At 48.5% G+C, this 18,948-nt stretch overlaps 1 protein-coding gene across 1 annotated transcript in view; it reads left to right on the forward strand.

Annotated features, from left to right (window-relative positions):
- TTN (titin) overlaps positions 1–18,948 on the forward strand; it is a 340,888-nt gene that overhangs the window by 205,131 nt on the left and 116,809 nt on the right. Inside the window, exons 188-211 of the mRNA XM_078603948.1 lie at positions 170–436; positions 567–664; positions 1,506–1,674; positions 3,322–3,588; positions 4,053–4,319; positions 4,932–5,210; positions 5,499–5,768; positions 6,309–6,450; positions 6,575–6,699; positions 7,472–7,738; positions 8,260–8,544; positions 9,390–9,689; positions 10,349–10,651; positions 11,627–11,814; positions 11,953–12,067; positions 12,638–12,922; positions 13,303–13,454; positions 13,858–14,005; positions 14,598–14,778; positions 15,372–15,493; positions 16,048–16,335; positions 16,885–17,181; positions 17,659–17,845; positions 18,729–18,844. Of these exons, the coding sequence (XP_078460074.1) occupies positions 170–436; positions 567–664; positions 1,506–1,674; positions 3,322–3,588; positions 4,053–4,319; positions 4,932–5,210; positions 5,499–5,768; positions 6,309–6,450; positions 6,575–6,699; positions 7,472–7,738; positions 8,260–8,544; positions 9,390–9,689; positions 10,349–10,651; positions 11,627–11,814; positions 11,953–12,067; positions 12,638–12,922; positions 13,303–13,454; positions 13,858–14,005; positions 14,598–14,778; positions 15,372–15,493; positions 16,048–16,335; positions 16,885–17,181; positions 17,659–17,845; positions 18,729–18,844 (5,118 nt within the window). The remainder of the gene's footprint in view (positions 1–169; positions 437–566; positions 665–1,505; positions 1,675–3,321; positions 3,589–4,052; positions 4,320–4,931; positions 5,211–5,498; positions 5,769–6,308; positions 6,451–6,574; positions 6,700–7,471; positions 7,739–8,259; positions 8,545–9,389; positions 9,690–10,348; positions 10,652–11,626; positions 11,815–11,952; positions 12,068–12,637; positions 12,923–13,302; positions 13,455–13,857; positions 14,006–14,597; positions 14,779–15,371; positions 15,494–16,047; positions 16,336–16,884; positions 17,182–17,658; positions 17,846–18,728; positions 18,845–18,948) is intronic.

Here is an 18,948-nt window from a genome sequence, read left to right on the forward strand (position 1 = left end):
ACATTGGAACTTCTTCACTTGATGCGTTGCATCTATTTTGCTCGTTCGCTAAAATGATCTTCATCATTGAAAATTGCGATCGATTGTTGTATGTATGTTGAACTTCTTTCAAACCGTACGTTGCCAACTGTGCTAATCGGAGGTGCAATGATTCGGTGTTCGTATTCAGAACCACCTGCTGAGTTCACCAAGCCCCTGGAGGACCAGACAGTTGAGGAAGAGGCCACGGCCACTTTCGAATGCGAGATTTCGCGAGAAAATGCGGAGGTGAAGTGGTACAAGGATGGAAAGGAACTGCACAAGTCCAAGAAGTATGACATCATTTCTGAGGGCAGAGTCCGCAAGCTGGTCATTCATGACTGCATGCCAGAAGATGCTAAGAACTACACTTGCGACTCAAAAGACTTCAAGACCACAGCTTCCCTCATCGTGGAGCGTGAGTACAGTATTATTATGATTTCACATATATATATAGTCTATATGCAGATATGTTAAGAAACATACACTAATGTACAGTTTGTTTAATTATATTAATATTCATTACAATTATCGCTTGTGTATTCCAGCCCCACATGTGGAGTTTTTGAAGCCGTTGTCCGACCAGGAGGTCATTGAGAAGGAGACTGCCAAATTCGAATGCGAGCTCTCACGTGAAAATGCAAAGGTACGGCACGAGCAAAATCTAAAATGCAATGCTGAGCGTTAGAGTTCAGGAAATTGAAGACAATGGGTCGTTGATCAGCCTCTATCAGATGCCTTCAGCAAGGATTTGTTTCGATTTTCAACATATTTTGTTGTTCATACACACCTTTTGCATCTTCCAAGACATATGCTTTAGCGTGGAGGATTAGACCAAATACCCTCTATGAAGGGCTGTCTAGAGGTCCCTCCAGTGGAGGCCTTTCTTCTGCCTGCAGTGGTGTGAGCGGGCAATTGCAGGGCTGCACCTTTACCATTTAAACTGTCACCTTTCCTCAATAACCTGCAAACGGACTGGATGGCACAGTGGGGAGAGTGCACAGCCTGCAAGATAATGGTGGCGAGTTTACATCCGGCACAGGGCGTCAACTCGGCCCTTCCTCACTCTGAGGCCGAAAAGATGAGTGCCATTATTTGGCGGATACTTATCAACGGTGGTTGTGGTATGCAAAGACTCATCGCAATCATAATAATGTGGCATTTCCACCACTGGCTCAGAGCCATATTTAAGGGAGTGAGCACCACCCCCCACTGACAAGCTCGGTCAAGCTGAAAACCACTTTGATGTGTTTTTTTGCTATTTTCTTTGCTGCTTTGAAAAGCTTAAGCGAAGCCGACTAATGACACGGTTAATTGGGGCGAGCAGCACCCGTACCAGAAGCACACACGGTTTGTGTAATTCGATCAAAGTCCCCGCTATGTAACCATCCATCTCAGTTTGAACACCCTTACGCCCGGGGTCGCAATTAAAGAAACAATGAAAAAAAATCTCCAATCGATTTCGATTAATCTTCTCCCGCTTGTAGGTTCGCTGGTTCAGAGACGGCATGGAAATCAGAAAGGGCAAGAAGTACGAGATGGTCGCCAAGGGAGCCAAGCGCTTGCTCGTCGTCCACAAGTGCTCCTTCGACGACGAGGCCGAGTACGAGTGCGATGCCAGGACGGCCAAGACCTCAGGAATGCTCACCGTCATCGGTGAGTAATTGTGGTCAATGCAAACATGAACTCCTTGTAAAAAAAGGTGTCAGTTTTGTTGCCAGATAAAAGGGTTAAAAAAAAACAATGATCAAACGATGTTGGACTTCTTCTTGGTTCTTTCGGTAAAGTCACGTAGAAGGGAAGTAATAAAATAATAAAAATAAAACATAATAAAATAATTCTCACGACGTTTCGGCCACAACGCAAGCAGCCGTCCTCAGGTGAAGACCAGGTCTGTCGAGGAGACAGTATTCAGACGCTGTCTCCCTGACAGACATGGTCTTCACCTGAGGACGGCTGCTTGCGTTGTGGCCAAAACGTCGTGATAATTATTTTATTATGTTTAATTTTTATTATTTTATTATTTCCCTTCTACGGGACTTTACCGAAAGAACCAAGAAGATGAATCCCTGCAGTCACGAAAGCTTTAAATCGAGATGTTGGACTTCTTTTACACACCGTATGTAGGCAAATGTGCTAATCGGAGGTGCGATATTTAATCGACAACATTGCGGAAAATGTGTAGCCCATCTTCAGAGCAGAAATATTATATCAAGAGAGATGATATGAAGAAGGGCCATGGCCCAAAACGTTGTCTATCATGAGAATAGGTTTTCCCCTTTTCTCTGGCAACAAACAGGTGTTAAGATGTAAATTTTCCCTCATCCAGCGGTATCCTTCAATCCGGCCGTGCTCGACCGAAGGGTTGGCCGTGAGATGGGACCGTCCAACGATCCAGTTTGATCCAGGTGGCAGTTGTAAAGAATGAGGATGTGTTTCTTGCCTTTTTTCTTCATCTCATAGTCCTGTGTGTTAACTCATGGGACGTTAGTTTCGGCTGTTATCGAGAGTCCTCCTCACTGCAGAACCCTGTCCAAGCATATTGTTCAGGGACCGGGCCTTGAATTTCCATATTTTCTCATCCCGTCACCGAGCTTAGATACGGAAAAATAAAAATAAAATAGTTCCCTATGAGTTAGCTATTTAAAATAAATTAACACATTTTATGAATTTGTTTTTGCCATGTTGCATTGATATTCTCATGCCACATTTCATTTGTGCTTTAGCATTCTACATTTTTTGTATAATGCCAGTTAAATGTTTATAATTGTGTAGACTTGCTCCATATAACATGTAGTAACTTGGCTAAATCAAATTTCACTTTGTTAATATTTTTCTTGTCTAATTCATATGGGCCCTCTATAGGGCCATATTGCAGTCAATATTATTTATCTCCGACAAATTTCCCAATCTCATTAGATCTCTGAAGCTTATCAGAATTTGGCCTGGTTAGCGCTGGAAATACCCAGTATTGTAGGCTTTTGCTGGTAGGTAGCCAAGATACGAGAGTGCAGTTATAATGTATTCAATTAATTTGTGCAGAGCTTTTGAGTGTTATCCCCTGGAATCTGTGGCTTTTCTTTTGGGCACTCTGGTTACCTCCCGCATGTCAAACGCACTTCGATGGAATTGACCAAACCACCGCGAGGCAGGATCCTCCCGCACAAGAGTCCTGAAACTTCACTGGACAAACTAAAGGCCATTGTCAATATTACATATATATTTAAAATCAGTACTCCAGCTCCATTCTGCAGTGTGCGTATGGCTCTCCTGACCCCCTATCGCCTCCTCGTGAACCCACAGAGGAGGAGGTCGTGTTCACCAAGAACCTCATGAACCAGGAGGCGACTGAGTCGGACACAGTGAAGCTGGTGTGCGAGGTCTCCAAGCCTCAGGCCGACGTGAAGTGGTTCAAGGGTGACGAGGAGCTGCCGGAGGTCGGCCGCTACGAGCAGATCTACGACGCGCGCAAGCGCATCCTCGTCATCCACGACGCCAAGCCGGAGGACGTGGGGCAGTACACCTGCAAGCTGCCAACCAAAGAGACATCCGCAGGGCTCAAGATCAACGGTGGGCCACTTTCGATATTGGTTTACTCCGCGGAGAGTGATTTTCTTTTTGGGTCTAAATCGTTGCGCCACGTCCTGACTTCTTTCTGCTAAATCCCGCTGTTGTTCGCAGAGTAGTTGACTTTGGTCACGGGTTTATGAGTGCATGGCAGGCAGTATTTGAGTGAAAATAAGTTAAACACTTCTAATTCACGTTTGCATAAAATGCAGCTTCCTGTGAACAACGTTTGAAACCGGGTTGCCGAGCGTAGCCCCGTAGGCCTAAAGAGCCAAACGGCTCGCAACACGCAGCGCTATTGAAACAGCGCACCTAAGCAGCGAAATGTTCAGTTTAAAAAGACACATGCGTGGCAGTGGCCGCACGTAATTGCCTCCCCTTAAAACCGTGACTTGGCTGGCAGGTTGGGGAAAAATCTACCCGTTGTTAATCCACGGCCCCTGCCTGCCCCTTGCCGCATTACACAGAGCTGGCGGCGGAGTTCATATCGAGGCCGACCAACCAGGAAGTGGTGGAGGGAGATGGTGCCGAGTTCACCTGCTCCGTGTCCAAGGAGGCCTACGAGGTGACGTGGTTCCGCGGGGACGTGGAACTGCACGACGGCGACAAGTACGGCGTCTTCGTCGACGGCAAGAAGCGCTGCCTCGCCATCAAGGACAGCGAGGTGAAGGACGAGGGCCCCTACTCCGCCGTCGTGGGGACATCCCGCGCCTCCGCCGAGCTCACGGTGATCGGTGAGTTCGCTTCGCACCCGCTGCTCCTTAACAGTAAAACGCGTTAGGTGCCAGTAGAGCCCGGCAACTGCTTGCACCTGCCACAGCTGGCAGAAGGATGACCGTGAGAGAGAAAGCTCGAGAGAATTCCCTCCAGCGTACCAAAAAATTACGGCAAATTATGGACTTTTACTTGGCACCGATTTGTTTTAACGTTTCCCGCGTGTTTGAGCCTCATGTCATGGACTTGTCTTCACTTCCCTTCAGCACACAAAAACAACGACAGATAGAGATGTGCACATATTACAAAATAAACATTTATAAAAAAAATATGCCGCTGTACTTTGTCGGAAACGAGCTGTTATGGCGCCAATTTTTGTAAAATATACATATGTATGTATGTATGTTGGAGTGCTTTTGCACCGTACATAGCCAACCTTGCTCGTCGACAGATCGGAGACATGCATGTATTACAACAAAATAAACGTTTTGTCTTTTAAACATTTGCCTTGACCGGTATGCACCGTTGTATTTTGTCGGAGATGAGCTGTTATCGCGGAAACATGTTTTCTTTCAAACGTCACGACGACAAGCAACCTTAACGACGCGTCTCCTCTTGTCGTGTGCCCACAGAGAAATTGAGGATCATTACGCCAATCAAGGACCAGCAGGTGAAAGAGGGCCAGGAGGGCGTTTTCAACTGCGAGGTGAACAACGAAGGCACCAAGGCCAAGTGGATGAAGGGTGGCGACACCATCTTCGATGGTCCTAAGTACATCATCATCCAGAGAGACCAGGTGTTCACCCTGAGGGTGAGAGACGCTGTTATGGAAGACAAAGGTGAATTCTCCATCGTGGTCACCAACAGCCGAGGAGAGCAAGTCAAGTGCAACGCCAACCTTGAAGTTCAAGGTGAGGTTTACGCCAAAAAAATATTCACAGAATTTTTGAACGTCTTTGAAACGTGGATTTTTTTCTGCTTGTTTTTTTATTTTACACGATACACATAGACAATTGTGTTATGATAATTGTTGTTATCATGCTTAATTATGTTCTTTTTCATTTTCCGACATGATACGTGACAAAATTATTTTTAAAAAGTGTATGAGTGTAACAATGCTTCGTACTCTAGTTGAAATCTGTTGGCCATCAGGCAGCATCATTTACTAAGTGTCCCCTCGCGTGCCTTGCATCGTGCAGAGGAGGACCTGAGGATCATTGAACCCCTGGAGGACCGGGAGTCGATGGAGAAGAAGCTGGTGACCTTCACGTGCAAGGTGAACCTGGAGAACGTGACGCTGAAGTGGCTCAAGAACGGGCAGGAGCTGCCGTTCGATGACAAGCGCGTGCAGTACAAGGTGGACAAGAAACGCCACTCGCTGGTGATCCGGGATTGCCTTCTGTCCGACGAGGGCGAGTACACCGTCATCGCTGGCGACGACAAGTCCGTGGCAGAGCTCATCATCTCAGGTGCGATCCTCCGGCAATTGCAATCCGGGGGCAATGTGAATAAAAATGAGGATGGTAATAATGATGGTTACGATGTTCAGACTTTTAAGATGGGTTTATGGGGCTTGGCCGCCTCTATGTTATTTGATTTCAAGGTTATTTTATATTACCCCCCATCTCCCACCCCTCCGTTTAAATGTACATCCTCTCCCCGACGTGATTTCCCCACTTGGTTGAGGCAAGCGGGCTCCTTTCCCAATCTTACCCCCCCCCCCCCCCGTCTTTAATATGGTTCAGTTGCGCCGGGATTGTTGCTCACGAATTGTGACACCCGATTGAGTGAGTCTTGCAACGGGCTGTAACGTGCCCGCGTTTTGTTATGATCAAAGCAAAAAAAAAAGATGGAAAAAAAAGACGGGTTTATGGGGTTTAAAAAAATCCGAGCGCCAATCACTGCTGTATTTTACGCAGCTGTCCGACGTGAAACAATTTCACAATCCTCCCGTAATGTTTAATTACACAATTGTGCGTGTTTTTTTATTTATTCACATCACTCTGCAGAGGCTCCCACGGACTTCAACGCACACGTGATGGACCAGACGGTGACGGAGTTTGAAGACGCGATTTTCACTTGCGAACTTTCGAAGGAGAAGGCCCTGGCAAAGTGGTATAAGAATGGTCGCGAGATGAGAGAAAATGACAGGTATGCTTTAAATAATCGAAATGATAATAATAACGTTCGAGATTTTTTTTTTGCATCAAGTGATCAATATGTATGCCGGTTTCGTTCCAGGATTCCTTAAACACGGGATGTCTTTGTTTTTCAGATACACGATTGAAAAGGATGGAAAGTTGCATCGACTGATCGTTAAGGAATGTAGGATGGAGGACGAATGTGAATATGCATGTGGAGTCGAAGAGAAGCGTTCAAGGGCTCGCCTGTTCGTAGACGGTCAGTGAATCAAACTTCCCACGCATCCCATCACTTGAACTGTAAGAGTGAAAGTTCCGTTCAATCGGCAGCAGAGAATGCATTGAGATGTACCAGAGATACTCAGTGACAAACAAATAGGCTGGCGGGTGCATGGATGGCATTGTAGTTTAGTACCCACGTATCACCATTAAATGATGGTCCATTTGAGGTCGCTGGGTCACTCAACGTGGTTCAGGGGTCAGCGACACTCAGCTGGTTCTGCCGAGATCCTGGGTTGTAATCTGAGTTTCAGTCACCTGGCATCAAACGCGTTTCTCAGTTATAAGTGAAGGACCCATGCTCCACAGCAGTTCACGTGGGAGAGTACGACGTCCCTGCTGTGGATGATCCCAGGAGTAGTTCTGTGATGAACTTTCCTGCAGGCCATTCTCTAAACACGGGGTGATGCACTGCTCTGTGAGCATTCAGAGTGGACTCTTCACCTCACGATAGAGTGCGAGTAGCACAATCGGATTTACACACACTCAGACTTAATTTCAGTTTGTTAGGCCCATTGAGCGAAGCAGCTCTTTTGCAAGGACAACCACAGCCCAAGATCATCGGCAGAGGCGGCAGTCACAGGACATTGCAGCGTCGTAGTGTCCGATCCACGGGAAAAAAATAAAAACACAGCAATACCGTCCATCAAAACGCGTGGCATCAGAAGTGCATCGCTGAGCGACTGCTTTCGCAGTTCTCCCACGGGAAACCGGGCAACAATCGGTCGTGTTTTTCTCTCCCGATCGCGCAGAGATCCCCGTGGAAATCATCCGTCCGCCAAAGGACGAGCTGGCGCCACCGGGATCCGACGTCACGTACGAGGCGGAGCTCAACAAAGACCGCGTGGAGGTCAGGTGGCTGCGCAACAACATGGTGGTGGTGCAGAGCGACAAGTTCCAGATGCTCAGCGTGGGCAAAGTGCACCGGCTGCAGGTGTGCGACGTGAAGCTGCGTGACCAGGGCGAGTACAAGATCATCGCCAAGGACAAGGACGCCCATGCCAAGCTGGAGCTGGCTGGTACGTTGATCTCCGATTATCCCCACTCCCCCGCCTTCGACCATATCATTGTTATTTTTCACCCCGTCTCTTCGCTTCTGTCGGCTTCGTGATCTTCGCCGCTTCCCTTTCTCTTGTCATAGCAGTCACTTCTCTCGAGACCTTAAGGTTTGCTCTCTTTAAGCCCTCCGCCTTCATGCCGTCAGTCGGCCTCTTGCGTGGACGGCCTCTGCCTCTTGTGCCTTCCGCACAACGGTGCAAGGCCATTGATGGGAATGATGGCCTCGGTTCCTTTTACATGTGGTCACACGTAGGCACTTTATGCATATAAAATATATCGTATTCAACGAATTACATCTCAAGGTACAATCATGACCATAGCCGCTAAACATTCATCTTCTGGATAACGTGCACGTAAATATTTGAACGTAATATTAGAAGAACATCACAATGTTGGGTCATCACAGCGTCACTGTCATAACGAGGCTCTACAAAACCTAAACTGTGTCCCCCCCCCCCCCCCCACCTTGTATTGCCAACAGCTAAACCGACGGCCGCGGCAATGGACATCAACTACGAGATCGAAGCGGGCCCGCAGTTCCGCATGAAGGTCCCATATGACGCGTACCCGAAGGCCCACGGCGAGTGGTACTACGAGCAGCCGGACGGCGAACTCCAGCTGCTGCCCTCGGAGAACGTGGAGACGACGGGCGAGCAAAGCTCCTACAAGCTGCGTGCGCCTAAGCGTGACGACCGCGGCCGCTACAAGGTGCGGCTGTTCAACAAGCATGGCGAAATCAAGGTCACCGTCAACCTGGAGGTCATCGGTATGTTACCGCACCCGCGCTTGGTTGATTTGCGCGGAAAATTGATTCAAGGATCGATTTTTTTTTTATTCGGTCCGTTTATACAATTTTGTTTGCTACGTTTGCCTAAATGTATCTTTACCATGTTATTTGCGTACAATTTGCATAAATGTTCATGCAACGTTATGTTTTATCATGAGTGCACGTATAAATGCATTGCTTACATGGGAAACATTATGCCTATTTAAATGCAGCCGTTTATCGTATTCGTGGATTATGAGCCACATGTTTTTTTTTACCCGTTATTATAAAGCAAGAGTTAAGGGTGCGTATTACAATCCGGTAGCTGTGTTCACATGTAGCCATAAGATTTGTATAACCATATTGACACCGGGCACAAGTCTGCGGTGCCGTCTTACTTTACGGAGCATCTCGTGAATCTGGAGAACACGACACGTCATTCGCTGGTGGCTGCATATTGGTACAACCAAATGCCTACCACCCCGCAGAAGTGCCAGAAAAGGTGCAGATTCTCATGCGAACAATTAGGATGCGTAAACACCATGAGTTTCTAAGTCGGTGCTTGTTTAGGATCACGCGCAAAGCCACCAAGCTTGGTTCCATTCGAGCATTCACACCGCAACAGCCACACGAACAAAGAAAGAAACAAGCTTTTCGATTTAAAGCTTTCGTGACTGCAGGGATTCATCTTCTTGGTTCTTTCGGTAAAGTCACGTAGAATTTTCTACGTGACTTTCTTGGTTCTTTCGGTAAAGTCACGTAGAAAATTCTACGTGACTTTACCGAAAAAACCAAGATGAAAGAAAGAAACAAGCGTCAAACCGCAACTGCCGCCCTCCTCGCAGACGTACCGGGCAAGGTGCAGAACCTGAAGGTGACGGAGACGTACGACGGCGAGATCTCGCTCGCCTGGGAGGAACCCGAGTCGGATGGCGGCAGCAAGATCCTCGCCTACATCGTGGAGAAGCGCGACGTGAAGCGCAAGACGTGGATCGTCGCCACCGAGCGGTGCGACGGCTGCGAGTACACCTGCACGGGCCTGCAGAAGGGCGTGGAGTACCTGTTCCGCGTGAGCGCGCGCAACCGCGTCGGCACCGGGGAACCCGTGGAGACCATCGACCCCGTGGAGGCCAAGAATAAATTCAGTGAGCGCACTCCGCCGGTGTTTGGTTGTTGCTTGTTGTCATTGTCCTCATCATCGCCGTCGTGTTCGTGCGTTTGTCGCGTACGTTGAGCTCGTTGCTCCGAAACGTGCGCTTGTGTTCAGATCCTGACACGTTATTCATTGTTTGTCATCTGCGTTGTCATCGTGTTATCGGTTGTTCACTCTCCACTGCTGGATAACGACCTCCCCTCAATTATGCCATTGCTCGTGGTCCCGCGATGTCACAAAATCATCCCGTTCCCGCACATGAGCTGGTCTCATCACTCCATCTCTGCAGCGGTCATCACCTTGGCAGTTCGTGAGGCAGTTGAAACAGCGGTCGCCTCTCTACACCCAGCAGTGTAAAATGGGTACATCACCCGATGTGTTTATTAACATTAGACTGAGATTGAGAACCAAAGGGGTGCAAGGCTGCAATAATGGTTACGAACCTCTAAATAAATTAATGCATACCTTTCATCTTCCTTGCCAATGTAATGTACCACCCTTCCCCGTGTCCTCGGAAATAATGTCTTTCCCATTCTACTTGCGTTGGCTTTCGTGGTTTTTGTACCGTACGGCCATGCGTTGCGTTTTTTTTCCGTTTTTCGGGGATCGCACCTAAACTTCGGCATATTTTTAATCTCCCCCAACGCGCAGCCACTCCGGACGCGCCGCTGAACCTGCAGCCGCACGACGTCAACAAGTTCGGCCTCCGGCTGACCTGGGAGGAGCCCGAGTACGACGGCGGCTCCGAGATCACCGGCTACATCGTGCAGTTCCGCGACCGCACCTCCACCAAGTGGGACGTCGCAGCGACGACGGGTCCCAACGAGCTGCAGGCGCAAGTCACCGACGTGGTGGAGGGCAAGGAGTACATCTTCCGCGTCTGCGCCGAGAACGTGGCCGGCGTGGGCAAGCCCAGCCTCGCCACCAACCCCATCAAGATTATGGACCCCATCTGTACGTTTATGTGTGTGTGAGCGATCGGTAGTGGCCTTAACGTTGCCTTAACATGCACGCAGCCTGGCACAAGCGCCGTGGCAAAGTTGCCGCCACTCAGTGGCGAATAGCAGTTGTTGTGGAGTTGGCACAGTAGGGGGCACACGTGTGGCATCTGTCAGTCGTCTCAGTCAGTCAACCATGGCACCTGAAGGGTCTGGCCCGTGACCTCCGGCCAGCGGGCGGTCGACACTTCACATGGCCTTAATGTGCACATCGCCTGGCACAAACACCGTGGTGACATCACCGCCACTTCGTAGTGAATGGCAGTTGTTAATGTTGTGAGTGGTAGTGTAGCAGTTAGCATGCTGCCAACACCAAGTGACGATTATCTGAACCGGTCCTGGGCCTCCCCTAGCTCGACTCAGTCTCGAATGAGTACCCGGTGCAGTGTGCTAACATCGCCACTACGAAGACACAGGCAACCGGGCGTGGTGTTGGCCATCCACCCCCTTGTGTGCCGAGCCGCCCTTCATAGGTGCTCGCTAATAGCACTTGCCCCAACAGTCTGTTAAAGGCTATACGGGAGATCTTTGTCAGTGTTGATGCACGAGCGATGAGTTTCGGATGAAATTTTTTTTTTATATAATAATGGGATTTTTAAGAACAAGTTCAGATCTTTTTCAGATGTTGCATTTTTATTATTATTTACATTATGTAATCATTTAAGTTGCCTTAGTAGTAGCAAAGTGACAACAACTCACATCACACGACATCATGGAAGTGACATTTTCAAACCGAATCGATTTTGTCTTGAGAAAACCCAAATCGGAAACTAGAACTGACAGCTGAGCAGAAGTTGGTGAAACCTCATTCCACACTTGATTCTGTGCTCTCCCTAAAAATGCAAATGTGCACTTCAAAAGATCACATGCAGCTGACCTTGCTCTTCAAAGAATGAACCCACCTCAACATTGCCCTAACTTAACTTTGCAGATCCACCGAGCCCACCTACCTGCCTGGAGCACAAGAACCAGAACAAGTCGTCGGTGGAGCTGATCTGGGAGCCCCCGCTCAGCAACGGTGGCAGCCCCATCCTTGGCTACATCATCGAGAAGAGCGAGCAGGGCTCAGACCACTGGGTCCGTTGCAACCCACGCCTCTGCCCTCTCCTCACCTACAAGGTAGTGTTTCCTCACCAGCTCACCTCGCTGAACGCACCGCTGACGCTTTGTCTCGCTCCAACCCGGTGTACACCTTGACCCAGCGCTTAGTGTGTAAATATTTTGTGTGTACACACGTTCGCACATTTGCCTTTACAGGTTGTGGGGCTGGAACAGTTTAACAGCTACACTTACCGAGTACGTGCTGAGAATGCCGCTGGAGTGTCTGATCCCACGGACATCCTGGGGCCGCTAACAGCTGATGATCCAGGCAGTAAGTTTGACCAAATATTCCGTGCTGCTGCGCGTTGTGATGGTTGCACAGTTTAATCGTGTTCTGAGACAAAAGTAGCGTTATCACAATGGGGTTGGCTACTCGGATTTTATTTCTCCATGTGCTTCTCTTCTCTACCCCTTTCTAAGCCACGTCCACTGTCCTCAATTCTAATTTTACCTTCCATCTCCACGCTCAGTCTCCCATTTACTACTTCTGCCCCTGCACTGGTGGCATTCCCATAGCCCTTTTAATTCCTAATAATGAAAATTGTATTAAATAGCGGAGATTAGGCAGAGTTTAATTCACAGATAGATAAATATATCACTCTCATTTAGGGTGGGTATAATAACCCTATATTTAACCGGGCAAGCCGCACCGAGTTTTTAAGTGCGATCTTTTATTATAATGGGCAATTCTACAATTGTGAGTATTTGGCACGTGGAAAGAAACCAGAGCTTCTGGAGAAACTTAATAAATACGAGGGGGGTAACGCTAAAAAATTCCGGCGCCCATTCCAATCACAATTCGCCCCTGATGCCCCTTGACACTGGCACTTCTGTTTTCCAGTCATGCCAACCATGGATCTGAGCGCCTTCAAGGATGGGCTGGTGGTCTACGTGCCGGACCCGCTGAGGATAAATGTGCCCATCACTGGCTACCCTCTGCCCGCCGCCACCTGGACACTGGAGGAGAATAGCCTGGAGAAAGAGGAGAGGGCCAAGATGATGGTGAGGCCCACGTACGTGGAGCTCACCATCACGCCAAGCCAGCGCAGCGACGAGGGCATCTACACGCTCAAGCTGGAGAACTCTGTGGGGACAATCTCCGGTGACATCAAGGTCCTGGTTTACGGTACGGTCAAGCAGTGCGTTTTTTAAAAATTTGGTTGAGTTGAATGTCTCTAATAGTTAAATATTTAGAATGTAATGGTATCGTACTTACAACGCATACAAATTAATAAATGTCAGTTCATGTACAACCCACGGCCAATTCCATTATGCCAATTAAAATTATATCTTCTGATTCCTCTCATATTATGATTATTTATAGGTGGGAGTTGGAAATAGTGTTGTTCAATGAAGATTAATCTGAGTCATGTGTGATAACCGATTGGGGTGTTTGGGTGGGCAGTGAGCGTAAGCGGTGAACATTCGTGGGGATTTATGAGCCGCGATGTACACTACGCGATGTACGGTGAACACATCACAATCTCTCCCACTGTATTGTATCAGCTCGGCCAAGCGTCCCAAGGGATCTCAAGCCGACAGAGGTCACGCGCAACACCGTGCACCTCATGTGGGAGACACCGGAGAGCGATGGTGGCAGCCCAATCACCGGCTACGGAGTTGAGAAGCGGGAGGTCGCCCGCAAGACTTGGGCCAAGGTACGAACGGACGGACGCTGTTGTGCTTTGTACGCACCTCTGGTTAGCACAGTTGGCTAGGTGCGGTGAGAAAGAAGTTCAACGTGCATACATACGTATGCAGGAGCAATTGGATACTCTGCTCTAAGAGAACAGGGAACATTTCCCCGAATCATCAGCCGACTTTTTTCAGCCATAATGCATGGCCTAATGATGATTGTGGTGAGATAAAATTGTGCTTGTGTGCCACTGCCAATGTACTCCTTTAATTTGTGGATAGATTGACTGTAGAGTGCATTAGGGTTTTTTAATTGTTTTCAATAGCAAACGAAAAATAATCCACGCTTATAACATTAACATGCGTGCCTACACAGGCTTTTACCTGCATTCCGGGCTGATGCTTATATATTTTTTTGTTCTTCAGGTTATTGAAGGAATCGTGGACCTGGAGTTCACTGTGGGTGATCTGATGCAAGGCAAAGAATACCTGTTCAGGGTCTATGCGATCAACCGCGTCGGACACGGCGAACCGGCCTACATCGACGAGCCCGTCAACGTGTCTGCGCCAGTCAGTAAGTGCCCGCTGGAAGTTCTCAGCAACTTTGTTGCATTCTCTCGAGACTCAAAGAGGAATTGCGGCACAGCGTGCATCTGCGCGTGCATGCCGCTGACGTGCAGCAAGTCATTGCTTGAGATCAGAATTCTACCAATCGGGTTTTTTATTAAGCAAACCATGAGTGCGTAAAATATATTGGATAGGCTTAACCTTGCCAGGCTGTGTCCGAAGAGATTTGGCAATGAATATACGGCAGTTTATTAGCATGCAGTGGCATGTGGGAGCAGTGGCACCTCAGTGCCATGCGCTATTCAACCGGCCACCAGACAATTCCCGGCCACGGTTAACAACAGTCCGCGAGTGATTTCTGAGCCGGTCCTGGGCCCTCTCTGAACCAACCAGCATGGAGAAGTGTGTTCAGACAACCCCCTTATCCAACAAGGTATGCGGAAGCCTTCATCCAACAATGGATTTGCAAGGGGCTGTAAAATGATATGAAGTATAACTACGTGCATAAGTACTACGCACGTGTCCGTTGCCGTATTCTGCCGAATCGGGAAAATTTCAAAAACGTTGTACCACTTCCTTTCCCTCGCTGCTACCCTCAGCTGTGCCCGACCCGCCGGAGAACTTGAAGTGGCGCGACCCCACCAGCAGGAGCATCTTCCTGTCATGGGAGCCGCCCAAGTACGACGGAGGGTCTCGCGTCAAGGGCTACGTCGTGGAGAAGTGCAAGCGTGGCCAAGACAAATGGGAGGCCTGCACCCGCGACCCCACCATGGAGACGAAGTGAGAACGAACGCCGGTGTTCCACCGAGGAGTAAAACAGCCTGATTGATGAAGAGCAATGGATGAATTATTAAATGAATAAAGGGGGTAATAGACTTATATAAGTATAGGGTGATTCATGTATAGGTACCCCGCTAATGTTTTATTCGAGAGCCTCCACATGTCTGCCACCAATCCCTTATACTCATTAAATATTTTAAGACTCTCGTCTGTAGAGTATGGAGCCATAGCTTCCACAATATTTCATCACCTGTTGAGAACATAATAAGAGGTTCATAATGCATGAGTGGTGTGACTAAATACGGATCATCCTGAGTATTAAAACCCCCCAAAAAGTAGATTGAGTGATGACAGTACACAAATAGAAAGAAAATTGCTGCATGGCAATTTACATATTTAACAACAGAGTACATTTTGTTCAGAATAAGACTACAGTGCACGGACATACAACATCTGTTTCGCAATTTCCATTCAATCTCGCAACAATCACCGGAGCAACATCGCGAATTATGACCGCTAACCGTAAGCGTACGCGTTCGCGCGAAATTGCGCCATTAGGGCTCGTCTGTTTATTGACCGATGTCCTTTTGCAGGTTCCTGATTGAAGATAACAATGAGGGAGACTGGTACGCCTACCGTGTGAAGGCAATGAACAAGATGGGTCTCAGCAGGCCTTCCAGGCCCACCGATGAAATCTTGGCTATTGACCCGAAAGGTATGTGCATCTAAAATCAAATCTTACTTGTACAGTAATTTTTTTACGTTTAACACGTAGGCTTTCACAACCAATATCATCCATAATACAGGTTTTGTTCGGGTTAGATCGCGTAAATATATAAATATGTCGTTAAACCCGCCACCATCCGACACAGCCAATTAGTAAGGTTTGTCACGTAAACAGAACGTGCCAATTCGTTACTTGTACAGCACTAACCAGTGTGTTGGAGAGCAACGCCACAACATTTACAATCTGAGTATGACGTTTTCCCAGTATTTACAACTAGCTTCATCAGGCGACAGTTAGATTTTTGCATTTACTGGCAAAACGTCGTATTCATATTGTAAATGTTGTGGCTTTGCTCTCCAACACATCTTTAATTAACTTTAACTTACGTTGGTGTGCCAAGGCTTGATCACCTTTCACGAGACTGCATTACCTCACGTCGGACAGCGACGATGAGACACAACTGCGACCATCTTCATCACCTCCGCTACAGATTTACGCACGACATATAACCGTTCGATCAATTTATTTGCCTCGATCAACAGAGGGGCCTCACATCGAGCTGGACGTGAAGCTCCTGGCCGGCATCACGGTGAAGGCCGGCACCAAGATCGAGCTCCCGGCTGTGATCATCGGCAAACCGGAGCCGCGGGTGACTTGGACGCGCGGAGACCACATCCTCAAGATTGACGACCGCACGACCATCAAGGGCAAGCCGGGCTCGTCCATCGTCACCTTGGCTGACACCAAGCGCACGGACACCGGCACCTACATCATCGAGGCCACCAACACGAGCGGCAGGGCCACCGCCACCGTAGAGGTCATCATTCTCGGTAAGTAAAAAGTAAAAACTGTATTTTGATTAACGAGCAGATTTATCGATCGGTTAAACAAAACTTAATTTCTTTCAAGGCACCCTTTTTATAAACCACCCAGCCTCTTTTTCTCCAACAGTTTACATTGAGTGCACCACGGTTAGTCAATCGGTGGGTGACATGTGGCGTGGATAAAGGGTGGGTAATTGTCACCTCTTCTTCGACGCCTGGGCCAGCTTGGAAAATGCTGTCGAGGAGTTCTCTAGAGCTCCCTCTAGTGGAGGCCCCTCCGCCAACGGTGGAGCGAGTGAGCGAGCAATTGGGCTGCGCCATTACCTTAGGCCGCAATCGGTGTGCTAAATGTCTACTTGTGATATACAGTACGCATGTTTGTAGACTAGATATTTACTCGGTGTGCAACCAAGTGTTCTAGCTTTTAATTAAAAACAAATCACTGTCAGTCTGTTGGCTTCCAGTTTTGAAACATCTCGAGGCTACCGGGGAAAAGAAGAGCAAATATTGGAACGCTATCTTCACCTCTTACAAATTCTGTCCCGCGTCAAACAGACAAGCCAGGTCCTCCGGCCGCCTTCGACATCACCAACATCACGAACGAGTCGTGCCTGCTCACCTGGAACCCTCCCCGAGACGACGGCGGCTCTCCCGTCACCAACTACGTGGTGGAGCGCAAGGCCACGGACAGCGAAGTGTGGCACAAGTTGTCGTCCACCGTCAAGGATACGCAGTACCAAGCCCTCAACCTCACGGCGCACAAGGAATACCTGTTCAGGGTGAGCGCCGAGAACATGTACGGCGTCGGCGAGCCCGCTGAGCACACGCCGATCATCGCAAGGTACTCCTTCGGTGAGTTCAACCTTCCACTTTCTCTCTTTTCTTTTTGTTCGTATGGTACGGAGTTGATCGGCCAACGTTCAATGCGTCCTTGTCGAGGTTGGCGAGCGAGCCAGTGGGTCGGCTCTTCAGGAGCAGCCTGGCGAAATATCTGAAACGCTGCCGGCGAAGCATTGAAGTGGCTGGCGGCGTTACTGTGCGGTCCGTGGCTTGGAGATTGGTGACCGCGTTTGCGCTGTGCATCAGCGTCATCATTGGTGGCACAGCAAAATTTTTGCGTGAAACTGCGGTGCATTTTTTTTTTTTATGGAAAGTTAGTTGTAATTGTAACTTTTGATGTTTCACCGTGAAGAATTTTTTGGATATTTTTCTATAATTTAAAACAAAATTGCTCTCGAAGATGCAAATTTTGGTTTCCAAACGCTTTGCCCTGTCGTTGCGCCGTTTCGTTGATTGCCGCGCTCTTGACGCTCGCCCCCCCTCCATTAGAGCCACCTGGCGCGCCGACCAGACTCATGCCAACAGAGGTCACCAAGGACTCGGTGTCACTCACCTGGTATGAGCCGGATGACGACGGCGGCAGCCCCATCACGGGCTACTGGGTGGAGAGGAAGGATCCCGAGACTGGCAAATGGGTCAAGTGCAACAAGATTCCCATCAAAGACACTGTCTTCAAGTACGTGTTGCTCACGCCTTTTCGTGCGCTTGTTCGACCGCGGTGAAATTGCGTTTAGTATGAGCGCGAAGCCATGCAGCTTTGAACCAGATCACCTGGAGTCTGTCCGATATCTTTAGATCTCGGAAGCTAAGCAAGTTTGAACCTGGATAGTGATTGTAAGGGCGAACGCCACACGTAAAAACAGGCGTCATTACTTGCTGCAGGATTACATTGTCAGTAGAGGACAGTTCAGCAAATCAGAGGGCAAAGTACTATGGCTCAACATCGATGCTGCCCAACTTTAACGACTCTCACTGAGCAGCACGGTAGAGTACGGTGAAATAATCCCCACGACCCATGTGGTGACGAAGCAGTGGGGGATTAAAACAATGGATAAAGGTGAAATAAGGTGGCAAAGACAGAAGACATGGTGATAGAGCCTGGAGGATGCCGAGGCAACGGAGGCCTAGGAACAATGGATATCAGGAGGAAGCACCGTGGCTTTTGAGGCCCGGCAATGATGGAGTCCATGGGGCGATGGAGGTTTGGTGAGATTTGAACGATTCCGCAGCAGTTGGCAATCAGCGTCAACGACCTCTGAGAAAGACGATGGGAGGAAGCCGGGAGCAGCAGGGAGCGGTGATCTTTTAAGGGTCAGGCAGTTAGACCAGGTGATGCGCGTGGGGGGATAGTAAAACAAGTATAATCGGGGGAGTGGAGAAATATATTCAAAAAGGTAGAGAGTAAGGAGGTGAATTGGAATTGGGGGGAAGGTATCATGCTGAAGCTGATTTAACAAGGGGAGCTGTTAGGCAGGAAATAGGCCTTTATAAATCGGTCTCACCAAGTAGAGAATTAATTAATAAAATGTCTTGTATTTGCTGTGTTTTTTTCACTCTAGGGTCAAAGGCCTGATCACCAAGAACAAGTATGAGTTCCGAGTGTTGGCTGAAAACTTGGCTGGACCCGGAAAGCCGAGCAATCCAACGGACGCAATTCTCGTCAAAGATCCCATTGGTGAATATAACACGTTTCTCAACAACAAAAAACCAACCCATGTTATAGTTTTTCAAGACCGGTTTGTAATGAAATATATCGGACGTGCGATTTCCACATTTTTT

The sequence above is a fragment of the Lampetra planeri genome, chromosome 21 (genome assembly GCF_965212315.1).
Source record: "Lampetra planeri chromosome 21, kcLamPlan1.2.h2, whole genome shotgun sequence".
Lineage (NCBI taxonomy): Eukaryota > Metazoa > Chordata > Hyperoartia > Petromyzontiformes > Petromyzontidae > Lampetra > Lampetra planeri.